The 23262-nt window shown below is 41.6% G+C and overlaps 2 protein-coding genes across 2 annotated transcripts; one reads left to right on the forward strand and one right to left on the reverse strand.

Annotated features, from left to right (window-relative positions):
* Positions 1 to 16: 16 nt before the first annotated feature.
* LOC114359043 (uncharacterized) lies at positions 17 to 727 on the reverse strand. The gene has a single exon (XM_028313287.1). The coding sequence runs from the start codon at positions 589 to 591 to the stop codon at positions 82 to 84; it is 510 nt and encodes a 169-aa protein (XP_028169088.1). The 5' UTR covers positions 592 to 727; the 3' UTR covers positions 17 to 81.
* Positions 728 to 1224: 497 nt separating this feature from the next.
* Positions 1225 to 16478, forward strand: ThrRS (threonine--tRNA ligase). Its single transcript, XM_028313365.1, has 16 exons — positions 1225 to 1401; positions 1832 to 2076; positions 3033 to 3204; positions 5147 to 5224; positions 5488 to 5666; positions 5751 to 5829; positions 6806 to 6952; positions 7963 to 8072; positions 8800 to 8955; positions 9887 to 10064; positions 10544 to 10666; positions 11763 to 11846; positions 12586 to 12680; positions 14325 to 14499; positions 15464 to 15578; positions 16459 to 16478. Exons 1-16 carry the CDS (start codon positions 1336 to 1338, stop codon positions 16476 to 16478), a joined length of 2022 nt encoding a protein of 673 aa, XP_028169166.1. The 5' UTR covers positions 1225 to 1335.
* Positions 16479 to 23262: the final 6784 nt, after the last annotated feature.

Raw genomic sequence — 23262 nt, forward strand, 5'->3', positions numbered from 1 at the left:
AGAGTCAAGTCAAACGATGAATCAGAATGCGTAAATTTAAGATGAGCTTAAGTAGCCTCTGTAATTTTAGGTGCAATCCAATTACTTCTTAGGTTTGCTGCGCCTTTTTTCTACCTTGGCTTTTTGTGACCTTAGCGTCGTAGCCTTACGAGGAGCATCAGCTTTAGACAGCCTCACAGAATGTTTCGTAGTTTTAGGAGAAGAAGGCATCTTGTTCATGAACGGCGCATCTATCCCAGACATCCTCAAACCATACTTCGGGCCTTGAAAACTTTTAGCCTTGATTTTGCTGGGAAGAGGCTGGATGGCAGTCTTCCTTTTAACCTTCAAAGGCTCATCAAACTCGTACTGTATGGCTGTGGTCTTCCTCGAAGGGCGTTTCGGGATTTCGGTTTTGCCATCTTGGGTCATTCTGACATCAGCTGGGGCCGTTAAGTTGGCGACCATTATGCGGAGGTCGGTCAGCGTCTGTCCATGGTAGTTCACGTCATCTTGCAGCTTATCCAGCTTCTTCTCGAACTGTTTGAACGCTGTCATCACCTGATTCAGAGTATCCAGCGGCCGGGGCTTCTGGAGTGACATTGTGTACATAGCGTCAGATTACACTAAAATTTTGAATTTGAGGAGCTTTAATGTTTATTGTTGATCACATCTCAATCGTTTGACAAATTTTCTCTCCAAAATTGAAGTCCACCCGACAGATGGTGCACTTCTGTTTTTATTTTTAATGTCACCTTCTAGCTTCATAGTAAAAAGAATACATTCAGTTTTATATTCATTGGATCTTGGAGGATCTTGGACTATAAAACTTCTTTGCTAAAATGATCATAAACAGGATCATCTTCAAAATAATATTATAGGATTTGGCGCTTAGTAGGTATGGCACAAATAGTGGTTCAGCAAGGGTTCAGCCATAAGCGATACCTTGTATTCAACACAACACACCCTGTATTCTGCCATAACTTTTTAAGGAACGAACGCTCTCCCTTGCAATGGTTGTAAACAAATACTGTAATTAACTAATAAATGCTTATAATATACTTTTTTGGAATTAATTTTCCTGAAATCATTTCGAGACACTGCCCAATAAAAACCACATCGACGCATGTGGAATGCGATCTATCTCTTCTCTATCTGTCATTTCTAAAATCTTTGCTTGCTGTCATTGGTGAGGTCAGCGAATCTGCTGTCACATCTGTCAGTGTCAAACGTGGAACACGAGCGCAATGGGTGACACCGCCGCGGAAGGCATTCAGAACCTAAATATTAACGAAAAGGCAATATTTTAAATAGTTTAATTTGTTTCAAATGTTCCATCTGTACGTTATTTAAGTGATGCTAAAGTTATTCCACTTCCGTGGACGCTGCGTGGGCCGGTTCAAAGAGGGCTTTGCCACATGGGTCGGTAGACCTAGTTCAGAATGAATCATGTTTAAACTTTGATATTTACTTTCCCATAAAATTGGTGTTCTTAAATATCAGCTGTATAATCAGACGTACTCTTATGTTTGTCCATATTTACGCATTACCCTTTCAACTTGGTTGTTTGCCGTCTTAATTATATTACGTGGACTTCCTATTGTAATCATTTTTTTTTCTCAGTTCATTTCTTTCCTCTTAGTGATTTAATTCAAAATCCTGTAATCAATTAAAAGGACTACTATTGGAAAAGTGATTATTGCCATTTATCTATACATTATATCAATAAGAAAGTGATTAACTGACCCTGCAATTAGAGCTCATAATTGGTTATAATTTATTCCTAAAAGTTTTATATCTATGCAAAAATTTAATTCTGAAATAAACAACCTTAAATAAATTTCCCTAACAGTCTAAAACTAAAGCGATGAAGGAGAAAAAGAAGAAGACGGAAGATTCCTCCGGAGTCTCAGAGTTGAACCCGTGGCCAGAGTACATTCAGAAGCGCATCGCTCTGTGGGACAAGTACAAGGCAGAGTATGCAGAGAAACTGGCTTCCAAACCGGAGATGAGCATCGTGGTGACGCTGCCTGATGGGAAGACCGTTGCAGCGAGTGCTTGGAGAACCACTCCATATGACGTTGCTAAAGGAATTAGGTACGTCCAACATACACCAAACACTTTAAAAGTCTAATTTATGGTTTACCTACTGAAAAATTATGTTAAAAGCTTAGAAACTTGTATTTGTTAGAGAGTAAAATTACTAATTGGTTAATGAAAATAAATTAATTATCAGTCAATTTTATCAAATCAATGATAAAAAATAGAAAATTGACATTGAGTTTGCCAAAAACATTTTGCATGCATTATTTAAAAAAGTACTTGATACTTTTAGGCACTAAAAGTTACTCAAGTGTTTTAATGTGCTATTTTGAATTTTTGTTGAATATACAAAAACTAAAAGGTTAGTAACATATTTTGCACTGACACTAGCATAGCCTTTGCTACTTACACAATATCAAATAACATTTTGCCTTATTTACTTGCCGCTAGCGAGTTTTGGAGTGAATTGTAAGTATCTTTCCATATGGTGGGATGTTTGACTGAAATGTGGCTGGTATTTTATGTTTTCCTAGCCTATATACTTATTTTAATTATTTAAATTTGTAAGTCTCATGCCCGCTTTCACCATCAATCCCTAATTTTTAAGTGACCCCTATGAAACAAAAATCCTGTTAAGTTTTATAATAGGGGTCACTTAAAAATTAGGGGTTGATGGTGAAAATAGGAATAACTCTCATATTTTAGAAATAGAAAAGATAGAAATTCCAATATGATTAGATCAGTCTGTACAGAAGTTTCAGTTCTGAATATTTTTCCAACAGTAGCAAATTTTCAAATAAACATTTTGAGTTAATCTAAAAATTCAGACCAGTCTGTCTAGCTGATATTGTATATTTTCCTGTTTGCTTTGGTTCTAATATCCTATCTTTTAAACGGAAAAGAGAATAATGACAAGCAAGGTATCTCCAGCGTAAACCAGTCGCATATCACCAAACATCTCCACCGCACATCCACCCCCCGAACCTAATGACAGCCCATCTCGTCTGCAGCCAGGGCCTGGCAGACTCTACCATCATCGCGCGAGTCAACAACGAGCTCTGGGACCTCGACCGACCACTGGAGGGAGACTGCAAGTTGGAGCTGCTCAGGTGGGATAATACGGACGCTCAAGCTGTGTTCTGGCACTCATCTGCTCATATGCTGGGTGAAGCTATGGAGAGGGTGAGTTTCTTGATCTTTTTTGTAATAAACCCCTTAGTAATAAAACTTACACGCTCATTGAACAGTGTTTTAAAGTGACGTTGTATGGAAATGTCATTTTAAAACAGTGTTCAACTACTGTGTAACTTTTTATTAGTAAGGGGAAACAATTTAGATTATGCAATTGTATTAAATAAAGTTTAACAAAATCACAAAAATGATATGATGTAAGTGGTATAAAGATGATGAAATAAGTCATCATTCAAAGAGGAGAAGATAGCTGGCAAGGGATGAATAGTAAAAATATGTACCTCTATTTGTGATTTATGGCCCCGCTTCTTAGCCTAGGCGCAGAATACCGACTTTTAATTGGCCGATAGTTGGGCCCGATTTTAATTTGTATGAAGAATCGGCCGATACCAAATCGGTGTAATGTGCGCACTCATACATCTCCATACTGATTAACAGCCCGACTCAACTATCGGCCAACCAAAAGTCGCTGGTCTACGCCTAGGTTTAGGGGATTGCTACGAGGGCGGCACTGAAAATTTCGGGAATCAAGGAAGTGAAACAACATTACTATTTAAAAATGTATTTATTGCTTTTTAAAGTATTCTCCGCGAAATTTGACACATTTTTCCATACACGAAACCAATCATTGAAGCAACCATTGCATTCGGAAGTTTGGGTCTCCAAAATGGCCGTTTTGTAGGCTTCCACAGCTTCTTCAGGTGATGAAAATCTCTGACCACGCAATTTATTCTTTATTTTAGGGAAAGTATAGAAATCATTAGGGCTTAGGTCGGGGCTGTACGGCGGATGGACTAATAATTCTATGTTTTCTTGCTCTAAAAACTCTTTTGTTCAGTGCGCGGTGTGAGAACTCGCATTGTCGTGATGGAGGATGATGCGGCGGTTGCAGTTCTCTTTACGGAGTTCAGAAACGACCTGTGGCAAACAAATGCTAGCATACTAATCTGCATTAACCGTTCTTTGTCCCCCAAGAGGAATAGTCGCAACATGGCCGGTTTTGGAGACAAACGTGGCCACCATTTTTTTTGCAACACTCCGTGAACGAACAATTTTTGTTGGCTTTAATTCATTTTCGAACACCCAAACTCGTGACTGGTTTTTTGTTTCGGGTTCGTACGCGTATATCCATGATTCGTCACCTGATACGATGTTGTATACAGCATTTGAGGATCCTGCATGTAATCTCCCGAGAGTTCTGACGCACCAAGTAACGCGAGCCGCTTTTTGCTCTTCACAGAGCGAATGCGGTATCCATCGGGAAAACAACTTTTTTACACCTAATTGTTCATGCAAGATTATTTGTATTTGACTCATGCCAATGTCTAAAGTTGCCTGAATTTCGCGGTATATCACATGTCGATCTTCTTCAATCAGCTTACGCACAGCATCAACGTTTTCTTAGGTGACTGCAGTTTTTGGACGACCTTGACGGGGATCATCACTGAGCTTGACACGTCCACGTTGAAATTCAGGAAACCAGCGATAAATTGTGGTTTTGGATGGGGCTTCATTACCAAATGCAGAAATCATCCGGTCAACACACTGTTTTTGTGTTAAACCACTTCAAAAGTCATAATAAATCATCGCTCTTGAATTTTCTCGAGTCAATTCCATTTTCTCAACGACTAAACAAGTTTGACAAGACCTTGTGATACGACCGAGAATCTTTTTTTAAATAAATAAATGGTATACGATTTTTAAAACCCTGGAGTTTGCAATTAAATAGATTTTAATATGACTGGAACAGTGGAAATATTCCATTCCCGATACTTTTAGTGCAGCCCTCGTATGTCTAGCACTGGACTGTCTAAAAATACGATGATGACATACTCGTAACTAGTGACATAGATGATTTATTTATTGTTTTTGTGAGATTTCCATTATTGTATTGGCCTAGCTAGCGTTAACGGAATCTAACTTTTTTTTTTAGGTATATGGAGGATGTTTGTGCTATGGACCGCCAATTGAAGAGGGCTTCTATTACGACATGTATTATCCTGAAAAAGGCGTAAGTTCCAGTTTATATGCTATTCACTTCATTCATTTTTTGACTATTCAATTTTCTGAATATTAGTAGTAATATACCTTTTAGCAAGTAAAATTTAAAAACTTTAGTGTAGCTAAAGCCCGGTCTCTGAGCACGTAGAATTTTGTCCAATGACCCCAAGCTACCCATCCTTATCGCTCGCGCGTAATTATGTTGCTACTTCAATTTGTTAGACCTTTTCCTGTTCACCCAAGCTTATGTAAAAAAAATCTTTCTCGTTTTAGGTATCAACCACAGACTACCCTGTGCTAGAAAGCTTAATAAAGAAGATAACTAAAGAGAAGCAGCCGTTTGAACGGCTGGAGCTCACTAAAGAACAGCTCCTAGAAATGTTCGACTACAACCAGTTCAAAGTGCGGATACTCAAAGAGAAAGTGGACACCCCCACCACTACTGTGTACAGGTAATTTGAAAGATATTTATGTTCTTTATACATTTAAATTTAGTTACATAATTTCCCTGTTTATTTACTATGTAATGTTTTTAGGTGCGGACCACTTATAGATTTATGTAGAGGCCCACACGTGAGGCACACTGGAAAAGTCAAGGCGCTCAAAGTCACCAAGGTAAGTCTTAATTTATTTATTAAACTTTAATGCTTTAATAATTAAAGCGTAACTCAAGAGTTACTCTGTCAGTCTTTACCTTTTCACAGTTATATTGAACCAATTTTGGTAAATATTATTATAGAGATAGGCTACTTCTAGTTAGACATTGGAAAAGTATGTAGGCTACCATTTTTTTCGCATTATATTGCCTCTGCATTAATGTTTCGGAATGGTACAAAGCATTTTGTTAAGATACTTACGCGAGATAAACTGAAGTCAGTGATCAGTATTTAAAAGTAAAGAAAATTAAATAAGGGTAGACTCTATACATATTACGACACAGGGGTTGACGTTTTAGAGAGGGGAAGTTAAATAGAGAGGATAGAAAACAAGGTAAACCAATAAAAGCGTTGTTATAAGGAGTTTGTAATTAGATTGAGTGATGTTATAAAGAGTTTACACTATAATCAGTGTAAACTCGTGTGGTGTGGTGGTATACGGATCTGAGACGTGGTCGCTTACTATGGGCCTCATAAGAAGGCTCAAGGTCACCCAAAGAGCGATGGAACGTGCTATGCTCGGAGTTTCCCTGCGTGAGCGAATCAGAAATGAGGAGATCCGTAGGAGAACCAGAGTGACTGACATAGCCCGCAGAATCGCTAAAATCAAGTGGCAGTGGGCGGGGCACATAGCTCGGAGAGCTGATGGCCGCTGGGGCAGGAAAGTTCTTGAGTGGCGGTCACGAGCCGGAAGACGTAGCGTGGGCAGGCCTCCCACTAGGTGGACCGACGATCTGGTGAAGGTCGCGGGAGGTACCTGGATGCGAGCGGCGCAGGATCGGTCTTCGTAGAAGTCCTTGGGAGAGGCCTTTGTCCAGCAGTGGACGTCTTTCGGCTGAAACGACGACCATCGTAATTTTGAACATTTTAAAGATGATTTTATGCATGTATTTTTATATTTAATTTGTAGTTTTTATCTTTCTCTATTGTCATAGAGCTCAGCAACATACTGGGAGGGCAAGGCAGAGGCGGAGAGCCTGCAGCGGATCTACGGCGTGTCGTTCCCGGAGCCCAAGCAGCTTAAGGAGTGGGAGTTCATCCAGGAGGAGGCCGCTAAGAGGGACCACAGGAAGATCGGCAAGGTAGGCGTTTTAACTTTGTTTTTTTCCTATAATCACCGCAGATATACATTTTTATAAGCTGCCTAAATACTATTTCTCTCATAGTTTTTTTTCCTATAATCACGGCAGATATACATTTTTATAAGCTGCCTAAATACTATTTCTCTCATAGTTTTTTTTTCCTATAATCACGGCAGATATACATTTTTATAAGCTGCCTAAATACTATTTCTCTCATAGTTTTTTTTCCTATAATCACGGCAGATATACATTTTTATAAGCTGCCTAAATGCTATTCTCCCATAGTCTTGATAGTTGTATGTTTCAATACAAGCCGATTACGTTACCATTTCGTTAAATTAATGAGTGCTACCGCATTTGCGCTCACTAATTGGCGCCACTAAAAAGTAAAGTTCTGTCATTCACAGTGCTGCCAAAAACAATTTTGTATGTCAATACAAGCTACTGACGTCGCTATTTTGCCAATTCAATGAGGTCTGTTGTAACTTCATCTATAGTGGCCTCACTGGTGAATGCAAATATGATTGACATCTTACAGCTACAGCGCTCACACAGGTTGGTGCCAATGTCTTAGCTAAAAGTGAGTGAAAAGACCTTAAATTACAGTGGCGCCAAATGGTGAGAGCACACTCACTGCGGGCGCCCGTCGCACAGTCGCGACAGCAATATAATTACGCGCGAGCGATAAGGATGGGTAGCTTGGGGTCATTGGACAAAATTCTACCTGCTCACAGACCAGATTATAGCTGAGATCCTGTAGTGTAATTATTGAGCTCAGCATTTGGCGCCACTGTGCGACGGGCGCCCGCAGTGAGTGAGCGAGCGCGACAGCAACATAATTACGCGCGAGCGATAAGGATGGGTAGCTTGGGGTTATTGGACAAAATTCTACGTGCTCGCAGACCGGGCTTTAGAGTATACTAATTTACCTAACACTACTGTTGTATTTTATTTTTTCCATGACTATCAATTTCAAAACTCTTTCACCATTATAACCTCTATGTCTTCAGGAACAAGAGCTGTTCTTCTTCCACGAGCTGTCGCCCGGGTCTTGCTTCTTCCAGCCGCGCGGGGCTCACATCTACAACACGCTAGTGAACTTCATCAGGGAGCAGTACCGGTGAGTTAGCTATTTATCAAATTTCTGATCCGGCGAACTTCGCACCGCCAACGAAATAGCTCTAACATCTATAGTTAATTTTCATCAGCGGCAATGTAAGATCTTAATAGTAGATTTATTCCAATCGATCTAGTAGTTCAGAGCCTATTAATTACAAACAAACAAACAAAACAACCAATGTTTTCCTGTTTTGTAGAAGTGTTTTCGAAGATTTCAAACTAATCATACTAACTTTATTCGCAAATGAACTGATTGCAGAATTGTTAATGTTACTCGTCCGTCAGTGGCGCCAACTGATACGGTCCCTAATTTACAATTTATTTTGCTTTTTGGATCGGTGAGGGTCACAATTATTTGTGCAAAAAAAAATCCTGTTAACCTCACCAAATGCGTTCAATCGGCAGTCCAATACCGACACTGTTGAGCTAATTTCGCCTTTATTGAATAGACATGTTGACACCACCAGTCAATTGACGTACTTTTTAAAACTGTCAAAACGAAACTCTCCCATAGATTTTGTATGGCACTACAAGCAAGTGACGTCACTATTTTGTCAACTCAATGAAACTACTCTTTTTCAATTACAATGCGAACAAAAATCGTAATTTACAGTTAATTTAAAATTAATTAAGTTTTTAAGACCAGAATGAAGGGTATTTTAAAAAAAGTTGTGGTTTCGAATTATTGGGGTATGGTGTCAAACTGTTTATTGTCATCTTTCTTGCAGTGCCCGCGGTTTCCAAGAGGTGGTATCGCCCAACATGTACAACGCTAAGCTCTGGCAGACGTCAGGCCACTGGGCGCACTACGCAGAGAACATGTTCTCCTTCGACGTGGAGAAGGAGACCTTCGCGCTCAAGCCCATGAACTGCCCCGGACACTGGTGAGTGACGTCACTGTTGGCGTACAACCAGGCCTGTTCATCTCCGCGAGTGTACATCGTAAACAAAACACGCACGATGGCCCACCTACAGGATACTATTCGACAAGGCCTCACATACGAGCGAGCATTGACTCACGCACGCGTATTCTTGTGTATGATGGAGAAAAATAAAGAAAATGGTGTACTAAATACTGTGCAGTATTTAACTGCATAAATAATTTAAAAAACACAGAATGTACTTTTTTAAGTTGCCTGAAGACACTGAGAGGTAAATAAGTGGTTAATATTATTTATGATAATTCATGCTTAATCATGTATTTCCTCCGCCATTTTAAGCAGTTTGACACCTCACTTGGGCTTCGGCGCAGTACCGATCACTGACGTTTGTCAACAAAATGGTGCTCGACTCTTGAGACAAGCTAAATTACACCATATTGTTAACGACATTGAGCATACATTTTTTTAAATACCTTCGCGAAGAAAACCTGTACGTACTACGTATTATTATTCTGTGGTACAACGCTAAGCTATGGCAGACGTCAGGCCACTGGGCAGGGTACTTACCTGCCATGTAGCACGTAACGTAGCATGTAACGTAACCAACCTTCAAGTGAGTACGGCTCGTCCACGGTCATCGCGTATCTGGCTGCGAGCTCCTGAATCCTACTGCGAGCCGCCTTTGTGCTCGCAGTGATACCGCCACTCACGGGTCGCTGCGATCTCCCTGCGAACCACGCGCGAGCAGCGAGCAGCGGGCTCGTGCCTATGTACTCACTTGATACAGTATCTGATACATAAGTCTTGTGTATTAACGTAATAAGTCATCATGGATAGAAAAATAATATTTCAATTTAAAAAAATGCTATAGTAACCTACCTACCTACTGCCTACTTTTCAAAACCATATCTAATTGAAGATAAACAAATTCCAGCCTAATCTTTGACAACCGCAACCGCTCCTGGCGCGAATTGCCTCTCCGCATGGCGGACTTCGGAGTATTACACCGCAACGAGCTTAGCGGAGCGCTGACCGGACTGACACGTGTGAGACGCTTCCAGCAAGACGATGCACACATATTCTGCACGCCGCAGCAAATAGAAGACGAAATGGTAAGTTTTAGAAGTCAAATATAAGACTATGGTCCTAAAGTTCTAGGGATTCAGTTATAAGGCTGCGGCCCTTTAGTCCCATCTATAAAGCGACGCGGGTGGGACGCTTCCAGTAAGACGACGCGCACATATTCTGCACGCCGCTACATATTGAGGACGATATGGTGAGATACTTCAGCAACTACATAATAATATAAAGTTGTTGCTCTTTAAAACTATCTACAAAGCAATCTGCGCATGGCAATTTATGTTGGAATAAGACTCGAAGTCTTCTGCAGACCAGATTTGGTTCCAGGTCCAATTACACTTTGTTTTTTCTCCTAGGAAAATTCTTGGCTTTCGTTGGCTGGGTTTTTACACGGGAATAAGCCTTGATTAGTTTGGAACTAGAGGCGCAGTGTAAAATGTCCAAGGATAAAATTCATCCATCAAATTGTTTTTACGCTTTCACATATTTACTACTGTTCGTTTGTCTCCAGGTGAAGTGTCTGGAGTTCCTGGACCACGTGTACACGACTTTCGGGTTCACGTTCCAGCTGAAGTTATCCACTCGCCCTGAGAAGTACCTCGGAGACTTGGCCACCTGGAACCAGGCTGAGAAGGTACGCCATCAATCATCGTATAACAGTCCATTGCTTGAACATTCATTTCGGCAAAGCAGTCCACTGCTGAACATTCATTTCGGCATAGCAGTCCACTGCTGAACATTCATTTCGGCATAGCAGTCCATTGCTGAATATTCGTTTCGGTCAAATGTCGTCCACTGCTAGGCAAAGGCCTCCCGCAAGGATTCTCACAGCGAACGGTCTAGCTCTGCATGTATCCAGGTACTTCCCGGGACCTTCAGAGATCGTTGGCCTCAGCTCGACTGGACATAGGCCTTTAATAATATGCGTCATTTTACCCTGTATTCATCTTGTCTAGCTGGAATGCGTCTTGGGTCTACAATACGCTTGCCGAGCAACGGTTTCCATTCAAGAACTTGATTACCCCGGTTATCGGTTCTTCGACAGATATGACCAAACTGTAGTAGCCGCATCAAATGTTCAGCAGTTACTGCGTAATACCACAGAATAATAATAAGTACTACGTACAGAAGTTTTACTTCGCGAAGGTATTTCAAAAAATGTATGCTCAATGTCATTAACAATATGGTGTAATTTAGCCTGTCTCAAGAGTCAAGCACTATTTTGTTGACAAACGTCAGTGATCGGCACTGCGCCGAAGCTATAGGGCTGACTTCGGTAAAATGATGTGACGTGAGGTGCCAAACTGCGGAAAATGGCGGAGGAAATACATGATTTAGCATGAATTATCATGAATAATATTACCTCTCAGTGTCTTGAGGCAACTTAAAAAAATACATTCTGTGTTTTTATTATTATTTAGGCAGTTAAATACTGCACAGTATTTAGTACACCATTTTCTTTATTTTCTTCCATCATACACAAGAATACGCGTGCGTGAGTCACATGTTCACTCGTATGTGAGGCCTTGTCGAATAGTATCGTGTAGGTGGGCCATCGTGCGTGTTTTGTTTTCGATGTAAACTCGCGGAGATGAACAGGCCTGGTAATACGCACTCAGTTAAACAGACTGTTAACGCCACTCTTGTGGAGTTTTAGGTTGACACTGTAGGTTTGTTGTTGACACGATAAGAAGTTGAACAGACGAGTAAATAAAAAAAAATCCTTGCAGGCGTTAGAAGACTCCCTGAAGAAGTTCGGTCGCCCGTGGCAGCTGAACCCGCAAGATGGCGCCTTCTACGGGCCCAAGATCGACATCACTATACACGACGCACTGCGCCGCGCACACCAGTGCGCTACCATACAGTTGGACTTCCAACTGCCGGAGCGGTTTAACCTTAGCTACGTCAGGTGAGAAGAAAGAAAGAATATTTACTCAGCAGGTTTTGGCAGCTGAACCCTATGGCGCCTTTCATGGATCCAAGATTGATATCACCTTCCAAACAGCTCGACTTCCAGTCGCCTGAGCGGTTTAACCGCAGCTATGTCAGGTGAGAAAGAGAAAGAAAGATTGATGGGGCCATCGAAGCCGGAGGAGAGGCTCGCTCGAAAGCGAGTCATAGTCTGAGAACTGCGGACGAATGTCTAAGGCTGGTTTTATTGTCACGCGGACTGTCAGTGCGGATCGCTCCGCACAGCCGATCTGTATGAACTGGACCTCCGGACCGCATTACTCTAAAACGCTCCCTAGAAGTTCATACAGATTGGCCGTGCGGAGCGGGTCCGCACCGGGCGGTCCGCGTGACACTAAAACCAGCCTTAGCTAGGACAATAACTCGCGGCTCCGTTTCGTTTAACTCCGGTAGACATCATCGGGTATTTTAGTGGTTAGGCCCCGCCCTTCTAGGGAGGAGTCCCATATAGCCCACTGGTCGTCCCCATCCGCCATACGCAAAGCATTTCCCAACATAAAAGGTAAGAAAGAAAGAAAACCTATTTATGTAGCAAGTTAGGCAGCTGAACCCTATGGCGCCTTCTACGGGCCTAAGATCGACATCACTATACACGACGCACTGCGCCGCGCACACCAGTGCGCTACCATCCAGTTGGACTTCCAACTGCCCGAGCGGTTTAACCTCAGCTACGTCAGGTAAGAAAGAAAAAAAAGGAGAGGATTTCCTTCAAAGCCTAAAGACAGAGGCTCGCTCAAGAACGAGTCATAGCTTGAGAACTGCGGATGAATGTCCAAGCTATAAGAAAGAAAGAATGTTTATTTAGCTTGTTAGGCAGCTGAACCCTACGCCATATCACCATCCAAACAGCTAGGCTTCTAGTCGCCTGACCGGTTCAACCTAAGCTATGTCAGGTGAGAAAGAGAAATAAAGAAGGATGACCCTCAAAGCCGGAGAGGCTCGCTCGACGCTCAAGAGCGAGACAGCCTGAGGTAGCTCCGTCATATTCACAAACGATGCTTGCTTAAGTGAAGCAGCAAATCGAACGCACAGCGTTGAATACAGCTCTGTGATTGGTTCGTGTTTGACCCTGTGCGCACACTGTGAGACCTCATAGTAATGTTTGTGAGTACGGGCGTTAGTGTGTTGTTCCCGCTCTCGTAGCGGGAGTCTTCTTGCACAGATGGGAGCATCTAGTGGGTCTGGGTATGCGCAAAGCATTTCCCGACATAAAAGGTAAGAAAGAAAGAAAACATATTTATGTAGCAACCCAGAAGAGAGGGCCTTCAAAGCCGGAGAGGCTCGTTCGACGCTCGAGAGCGAGACAGCCTAAAGTAGCTCCGTCTCAGGCAATAACTCGCGGCTGCGTTTCATTGGGCACCGTCGGGATTTAGTGTGTTGGCCCCGCCTTTTTAGCGGAAGTCTTCTTACGCAGATTTAGTGAGTATGCGCAAAGAATTTACCGACATAAAGAAGGTAAGAAAGAAAGAAAACCTATTTATTTATGGAGCCTTCTACGGGCCCAAGATCGACGTCACTATCCACGACGCACTGCGCCGCGCACACCAGTGCGCTACCATACAGTTGGACTTCCAACTGCCGGAGCGGTTTAACCTCAGCTACGTCAGGTAAGAAATTCAGATTTCAGACCAGTCCCGTCTCTCAGTCACACCGCTGCATATCTTGTGTAGCTGGGATCTAAAGCTTGACCGCTACAACAAAGCGCCAATAGCCTAACGGTGTCGCATTGACCGACTTGAGATCCGAGAAACGCTGATTCGATTCGAACCCCTTCGTCCACTGGACTATTGTGGTGAAAATACTTCTAACACAATCATTATTTATTTTATGTTATAGGCATAGCGGCAATTTTAATTGTTAGATAAGTACTAATTAATCTACTCCATCGCATTGGGGTAACCTGTAATGTTAGAGCTAAGATTGTTATTAAATAAATAAATAATAATATAATTTGTGCAATACAAATTATTAATATTCTAAAAAAAAAAATCAGTGTGGGCTGATTTTCTCGTTCTGCTAAAGCGAGTCATAATCTGAGACAGAACCGCAAAAGGCCATGCCCTACTGGCAAGAAGAGGCCGAAATTGCCGCAGAGGATGAATCTGGTATTCAAAATTAAGTCTACTTAAAAAACTTAAATTACCATAGAAACTGTAAAGCTCATTCCCAAAATCTAATCTAATCTTCATACTAGCATATCCAAAAGAATGTATTGCATTAGCAGTTTTTTTTTATTCATAACAAGGCACATTTGACCACAATCAAATTTGGTGTTAAGTGGGATGCAGTCTAGGATTAAAAATTCTATTTCCCTTTCACAGCGAGAGCGGCGACAAGAAGCGTCCGGTGATCATCCACCGCGCGATCCTGGGCTCGGTGGAGCGCATGATCGCGATCCTCAGCGAGTCCTACGCCGGCAAGTGGCCCTTCTGGCTCAGCCCGCGGCAGGTCTGCGTGGTACCGATAGGACCTAACTTCGATGAATACGCCCTACAGGTAAGTTGGAAGAGAAACCTTGCTTTGAACACAGGACCTTGTACACTTTTGGTCAAACCGCGGGAGGTCTGCGTGGTACCTATAGGACCTAACTTCGATGAGTACGCCCTTCAAGTAAGTTGGAAGAGAATCCTTGCTTCTACAGGCTCTATTTTAAACAGTACACTTCTGGCTCAGCTCTCGCTAGGTCTGCTACCTATCGGGCCCAACTTCGATGAGTACGCGCTTCAGGTTCGTTAAACGTGTTTCTGTACTAGTTTCTATTGCTAAGGTAAGGTCCCAACGTTGACGAGAAAAATGCTTTCAATTTTTTTTTTTAGTCAGAAACGTCAACTTGTCAAGCCAAACGTCAAGTTCCAATGCGGCCTATTGAAAAACAGTCTTAAATCCGTATTCACGCGTCATTTCGATAGAACGATTACTCAATAGGATCGCAAATCAGCGATTTGTATCCAAACTTCAAAATATGTAATAGGTGAATACCGCGGATGGTTTGGTCTCTACTCTAGACTTTAAACGAGCATGTGAGTGCAGTATTTTTATAAGTTTCGGGGTGGGCTGGGTGAACAAATTGAAATTTTAAGTGTCCTCATTTCACCTCGGCACCATTTTACCCAGGTGAACAAATTCGACCGCTTTAGTAGACTCAATGAGGGTTATCGCGATTGAAAAATCCGCCAGATGGCAATACGTAGACGGGAGGTCCAAATGCTGCATGATTGGTGGATTTTGACATATCTGTCAATGTCTCATTCACCTGGAAATTGAAACTAGATGAAATGGTTCCGAAGTGAAATAAGGATACTAAACATTGCCCATTTTTCACCCAGTGCTTTAATCCGACAGAATAACATCTATGATTGAAAATGAACAGAGTTAGCGTCTTCGTATATTTCAGTATTCTGCTTTTATGAGACGTTACAAGCGAAATTGGACCTTATTAACACTTACAATACGGTTCCAGGTGAACAAGCAGCTGTTCGAGGCGGGCTTCATGTCGGAAGCAGACACGGACGCGGGCGACACGCTCAACAAGAAAGTGCGCAACGCACAGCTTGCGCAGTTCAACTATATTCTCGGTAAGTATCTCTCTCTTTCTCTTTTTATTGTTTATTTTTTTAAAGATTATTAGTGATTTGTTATTAAACTATTTACTAATACCACAGAATAATAATAAGTACTACGTACAGAAGTTTTGCTTCGCGATGGTATTTAAAAAAATGTATACTCAATGTCATTAACAATATGGTGTAATTTAGCCTGTCTCAAGCACCATTTTGTTGACAAACGTCAGTGATCGGCACTGCGCCGAAGCTATAGGGCTGACTTCGGTAAAATGATGTGACGTGAGGTGCCAAACTGCGGAAAATGGCGGAGGAAATACATGATTTAGCATGAATTATCATGAATAATATTAACTACTTATTTACCTCTCAGTGTCTTGAGGCAACTTAAAAAAGTACATTGTGTGTTTTTATTATTATTTAGGCAGTTAAATACTGCACAGTATTTAGTACACCATTTTCTTTATTTTCTTCCATCATACACAAGAATACGCGTGCGTGAGTCAATGTTCGCTCGTATGTGAGGCCTTGTCGAATAGTATCCTGTAGGTGGGCCATCGTGCGTGTTTTGTTTTCGATGTAAACTCGCGGAGATGAACAGGCCTGCTAATACTCCCGTTAGCCCCTCGTACTAAGTTCAATATGCTTGTGTCACGAGTGAGCTCACCACAATAGTCGAGCGGCGGCGTGGACCAAACCCGCGTTCCCCGGACCACGAGTCGGCCAGTCCGACCCTTTCACCGTTCGACTATTGTGGCTATTTATAATAGTGTAGGACACTTCGATCCCACACTTTAGTTTTTAGTCTTAATCAGTACTTGCTTTTTAGTCTCAGGTCCCGTCCTCTCTTCCTTTCTATCTATCTCTCTCTGATAGTCATGCTCTCTGATTTCAGCCCCTTTTTTCACAATCTGATCCCGCCCCCTATTTTTTTCTCTGTGATTCCGCCCCCTATTCCTTTCCCTCTCTCTTTCCCTATCTCTCTCTCTCTCTCCGACCATGCCCCCTTTTCTCTAATACACTCGACAGCAAATAAATCGCACCACCCGCGACAAGCACTTTCAAACGTATGCATCCCCACTTCACACCAATATTGGTACCATTCAAAAGCCTAGTTCTAAACTTCATTTCATTATAGTAAAGGTTTTTACCCCAAAAATGTTTCTTTAGAAGGATCCAGAGTCACTTCTTCAAAAAATAGATAGTTACGCTTGAGCCAACTTTTATGGCTATAAAACTGTTAAGTTGGGATTAATCCCTATCCATCTGTTAAAGAGGACACGTGTGATTATTATTTGGTTTTATAACCATAAAATTTGGTCTAATTGATCCCAGAGGTGAACCCAAAGAGAGGTCTTTTTTCAAGTCACATTTATGGTATATGTTAATCATTTATTAAGAAATTAAATGTGTTTTTCTTTAAGGATATTTATTGGGCTTTCAAATAACACCAATATTGTTGGGGCACCATTATTGTGTCATAAGAAAATCTTTAAAGTTCACGTCGCGGGTGGTGCGATTTATTTGCTGTCGAGTGTAGTTTTCCTTCATGATCCCGCCCCTCTTTTTCTTTCATTTCTTTCCTTCTTTCTCTCACACTGTCACACAAGTGAGAAACATAGTTATAAAAATACAGGTCTTCGAAATCAAATACTATTCGCAATGCAATAAGCTATTAACTGGTTTTTATAACTAAAACTATCTTTCCGCATGCGGCTTCGCCCGCGTGGAATTTCGTTTGTTAAATTTTCCTGAATTTTCTTTGCTATAAACCTCACGGAGCCCGAGACCTTTCCAACGAATGCAAAACCGTGGAAATCGGTTCTTGCGTTCTGGAGTTATAGCGTCAGGAAGGAAAACCCGACTTATTTTTATACATGTAGTAGATTGCACACTAACTATTGAAGACTATGTTCGGTAGCGCATTTTCTNTTTTCTCGGCTTACTCGGTTACTACCGAAAGTTCATCCCAAACTTCGCGAAGCTAACAAAACCTCTCACGCAGTGTCTTAAAAAAGGCTCTAAAATAGTACTCGATCAAAATTACACCGCTTGTTTCGAACACTGTAAGACGTTATTATTAAATGATCCGATTCTGCAATACCCAGATTTCTCTCGTGAGTTTCTGTTAACAACTGATGCCTCCAACGTCGCGATAGGCGCAGTATTATCACAAGGGTCCATAGGCTCCGATAAACCTATCGCATACGCATCTCGGACATTAAACTCTAGCGAATTAAACTATAGTACCATCGAGAAAGAGTTACTCGCCATTGTATGGGCCACCAAATATTTTAGGCCATACCTTTTCGGCAGAAAATTCCAAATTATTACAGATCATAAACCGTTACAGTGGATGATGAGTCTCAAGGAGCCCAATTCTCGCCTCACGAGATGGCGACTTAAACTTAGCGAGTACGATTTCTCTGTAACTTACAAGCAGGGTAAATGTAATACAAACGCGGACGCTCTATCGCGTATTGAGTTAAATAACGACGAGATCAGTTCCATNTCTTACTAGATAACGAAAATTTCAGCGTTCTGGTCTTATCCAGAGGTTCTCAAATAGGGGCCTGAAAATGCGGCGAAATGGTTCCAGTAAAGGATGGTACGGCAGTGTTTGCTTCGCGCTCGACTTGGCGGGGGCACTGCCGTGCCCCCAGATATTAGATGATAAACAGTGAAGGGCTGATTAAGTGATTTTTTGAGACATAAAAATGCCGGTAGAGCCCTTGAGACATTATTTTATATTTTTTTAATTATTTTTACGGTAATCTACATCTTATGACGCAACTTTTGAGGGGTCTTGTGTAGCGAAAATATAAAAAAAGATATTTCGGGACACCCTACTACCTACCCTTTTTCACATGAACGCGTAGAGATATTAAAGTTGAAATTCATATCAAACACTAAACTTCTTAAATCTAATTGCCTCTAAACTGTGAAAAATTCTAAATCAACGCAAAAATTCAAAACGTTGAGGTAGGTTACCTACCTATAATCATACCGCATATTTTATGATATTTTGAAATTCGCCACTACTCGCAACGGAATCAAAACTTAAAGACTACTACGATATCTAGTATGTAATTTGATTTAATACGTCATAAATTGTAAACCGCTACGTTTGTACGGCGGAACCCTCGGTGTGCGAGTCCGACTCGCACTTGGCCGGTTTTTCTTATTTTATTTTACTGTGCATATTTTTTTTTCTGTGTCTTATTTCGTGTGTGACGTTTTATTTTAAACGCCAAGATTTTTCATCCGAGAAGCTCGCGTGCATTAGTGCATAATAGTAGGCCATCCAGTAGGCTCGGTGCAATAGACGAGAATAGGAATTTAGAGGAAACTATGGCTCATGTCGAAGGAACCCGATCGCGTGGCAGGTCACCAATGCGCTGGACCGACCAAGTGAAAGCAGCAGTGGGAGACGGCTTATGTGACTGCACCAGACAGTCTGCCAATAGAGAGAGATGGAGGGAGATCGTGCGGAGAGTTGTATCCGCCTCTACAACCGATGTGTACAACGCCTCAACGTGACCACGACCGCTCTGCCAAGAGCGTAACGAATAAGAAGAAGATGGCTCATGACGATATTGACACGATTTATAAGTCGCTTAGGCTCCTGCCTGAATTTGATGGTAACCCTCACATTTTAACACGGTTTATTAACTTGTGCGATAGTTTGGTGGTAGCTCATTTTAAGGTCGGGCCAGGGAATGATTTAAATAATTTAGCGCTCATAAACGGTATACTCAACAAGGTTACCGGTCCCGCGGCTAGATTAATAAACTCCGGTGGCATTCCCGATTCCTGGAGCGGGATACGTAGCGCTCTTATTAACAACTTCGCAGACCATCGCGATGAGACCGCTTTATACAGCGACCTTTCAATGCAAACTCAAGGTTCTAGCTCTCCTCAAGAGTTTTACGAACGTTGCCAAAATTTATATAGCACTATTATGACGTACATAACTCTTAACGAGTCCGTCCCTACTACAGTCGAGGCAAAACGCACTCTTTATAGTAAACTCACCCTTCAAGCCTATTTACGTGGCTTAAAAGATCCCTTGGGCTCTAGAATCCGTTGTATGAGACCACAAACTATGGAAAAGGCCCTTGAATATGTTCAAGAGGAACTTAACACACTTTACTTGCAACAACGTAATGAAGGCCCCAGTAGGAAAGAGTGGGTACAACCGTCACCATCTAACTCAGCCTTGCCTACTTATAACTTGCCCTTAAATAACTTTGCTCAGAAAATGCCAGTGTTCAATATGCCTGGCCACTCCAGACAATACAACCCTAATATTCCCGGTCCATCCAGGCAACATCTTATGCCACTTCAACCGACACAAGGGTGGAGGCCAAATAATATGCAACAGATGCAGCCCCCACGTGGGCCTACCAGAACTCAACAGATGTTCAGAGCCCTTCCTCCCAACTACAACCCTCAAAGTAATGTCTTTAGACTGGCAAGACCCCAGCAGCAACCCGCGCATAACTTCGGCGTCCCACGCCCTATGAGCGGCGTAGCCCCCTTTACCCCTAAGCCGTTACCTCCAACTGGCCATGATTGGCGCAAATTCGGCAATCCACCGCCAAGCAACTATTTCAAGACTCGTGAAGTTAACTTCAACGACTTCACTTATGATTACGATCCTCATTACGATTGTGAGCCTCAGTATGACTACTATTACCCAGATTTCAATGCCTACGAGCAATACCCTGATTATTACTATGAGTATGAACAAGACCAGACTACAGAGTCTCCCGTGGTCGAGGAAGCCGCACATAGCATTCCCTCAACTGATGAGGAAAATTTTCAGAAGGTCTCGAAGTCAGACAAACGAAAATAGAAGTAAATTTTCATATCCAAAGGCAGCTGGGCTACATACAAATTAAAGACCCTCCTTTAAAGCTCTTGTTAGATACAGGAGCCAATCAATCCTTTATTAGCCCACAGGCCGTCCAAAAATACTTTAACCACATTCCACTTAACTATGAACCTTTTCAAGTAACTAACGTTCACGCTACCAGCAAGAGCGACCACTCTATAACCTTACCTTGCTTTAATGAATTTAAAGAGGAAGGCGACATTACTTTGTTCGTGTATGATTTTCATAGCTATTTCGACGGTCTTATTGGCTTCGATTTACTTGATACTTGGGACTCTAATATTGACTTAAAAAATAAATCACTTATAACTCGCAATGCAAAAGTCCCTATAGACATGTACGACTCACGCAACGTTAACTTGTATGAGGAAATTATACCGGCTAAAACATCAAAGTTAGTTCGATTGCCTATAAATAGCCGAGACGGAGATGTATTTGTGACAAGCCAAGTCATTTGCAACTGTTTGATTTCCGAATGTTTAACTAAAGTAAAAGATAACCGCGGTTGGGTAGAGATCACGAACACTACACCTAATGACATCATCTTCTCAATGGACCGCCCGGTTTCAGCTGAATTACATAACATTAACTGTGAAAATACCGAGATTTTATCAGACCGAACAAAAGAAGTTTTATCACGACTACGTACAGATCACTTGAATATTGAAGAGCTGACTAACTTACAAAACTTGTGTGCTAACTACGCGGACGTGTTTTACCTTGAGGGGGAACCTTTGACGTTCACCAACAAGATAAAACATAAGATAAGAACCACTGATGAAATCCCGGTACACACTAAAACCTATAGGTATCCGTATGTCCACCGACAAGAAGTTCGCGATCAGATCGAGAAGATGCTCGAGCAAAACATCATCAGACCCTCAGACTCTGCATGGAGCTCTCCTATTTGGGTCGTCCCCAAAAAGGCAGATGCCTCAGGCAAGGTTAAATGGCGTCTTGTCGTGGACTTTAGAAAAGTAAACGAGAAAACGATTGACGATAAGTACCCGATCCCTAATATCACAGATGTTTTAGATAAACTCGGTAAATGTCAATACTTTACAACGTTAGATTTAGCGAGCGGATTCTATCAAGTCGAGATGGACCCTGTAGACATTCCCAAAACTGCATTCAATGTCGAGAACGGACATTATGAATTTTTGAGAATGCCGATGGGACTTAAGAATTCTCCATCAACCTTCCAAAGAGTGATGGATAATGTCTTAAAAGGTCTCCAGAATGAAATCTGCCTCGTTTACTTGGACGATATCATCGTGTTTAGCACGTCCCTCCAGGAACACATAATTAACCTGGAAAAGGTGTTTAAAAAACTACGGGAATCGAATTTTAAGATCCAGATGGATAAGTCTGAGTTCTTAAAATTGGAGACCGAGTTTTTAGGACATGTTATCTGTAAGGACGGTGTTAAACCCAATCCTAATAAAATCACAGCTATTCAAAATTACCCGATACCTAAAACCCCGACAGAGATCAAACGTTTTCTCGGCTTACTCGGTTACTACCGAAAGTTCATCCCAAACTTCGCGAAGCTAACAAAACCTCTCACGCAGTGTCTTAAAAAAGGCTCTAAAATAGTACTCGATCAAAATTACACCGCTTGTTTCGAACACTGTAAGACGTTATTATTAAATGATCCGATTCTGCAATACCCAGATTTCTCTCGTGAGTTTCTGTTAACAACTGATGCCTCCAACGTCGCGATAGGCGCAGTATTATCACAAGGGTCCATAGGCTCCGATAAACCTATCGCATACGCATCTCGGACATTAAACTCTAGCGAATTAAACTATAGTACCATCGAGAAAGAGTTACTCGCCATTGTATGGGCCACCAAATATTTTAGGCCATACCTTTTCGGCAGAAAATTCCAAATTATTACAGATCATAAACCGTTACAGTGGATGATGAGTCTCAAGGAGCCCAATTCTCGCCTCACGAGATGGCGACTTAAACTTAGCGAGTACGATTTCTCTGTAACTTACAAGCAGGGTAAATGTAATACAAACGCGGACGCTCTATCGCGTATTGAGTTAAATAACGACGAGATCAGTTCCATCTTAGTTAACCCGTCGGAGAAAGATCTCGATGATTCTAGAACCGTCACAGCTCCAGAGGATGCTGATGAGTCTAGGACCATCACAGTTCACACAGACGTAGAACATCCAATACTCGAGGTTCCTATCACGGATGATCCATTGAACAGATTTACNCACTTTCACTAATTGCACTTCGGACCATTGCACTAATGTAGGGCAGCAAGTCAGCGATCTTCATACTGGGCGACAGCGTGTAAATAAGAAAAAATATGTAAATATTTTTATGAAATTGATATCTTTTAAATACGCCAACTTTTAAGTTGACAGTCCTAAGCCTGTTGAAGTATGAAGGGAGGAATTATTATTATTCAATTTCAAATTGCATTATTCATACTACGGTTGTATCTTTTAAAAAAAATATTTTAAAGTCATATTACGTGTATTAGTCCGCACTAGTCGCGTCAAGTATGCTAAATTACTACGTACTAGGTGGAATAGGTATTTGGATCGAGTATTAATAAATACTAGGAACAGGTGCACCTAGTATCAAATTTACCTAGTATAACCCATCTCTACTTACTATCTCCGAGATGGCACCGCTTTAAGTGTAGTTCAAGCCTTATTAAAATATTTTACTCATCATGGTTTAGCCCTATCACTTTGGTTTCTGACAATGGCCCCGAATTTAGTAATCAGTTATTTTCAGAGCTTATGCTTACGCCATTCCTCAATGCAGCCAATCAGA

Source organism: Ostrinia furnacalis, unplaced genomic scaffold (genome assembly GCF_004193835.3).
Source record: "Ostrinia furnacalis isolate ACB-3 unplaced genomic scaffold, ASM419383v2 OfSCF0312, whole genome shotgun sequence".
In the NCBI taxonomy this organism is placed as follows: domain Eukaryota; kingdom Metazoa; phylum Arthropoda; class Insecta; order Lepidoptera; family Crambidae; genus Ostrinia; species Ostrinia furnacalis.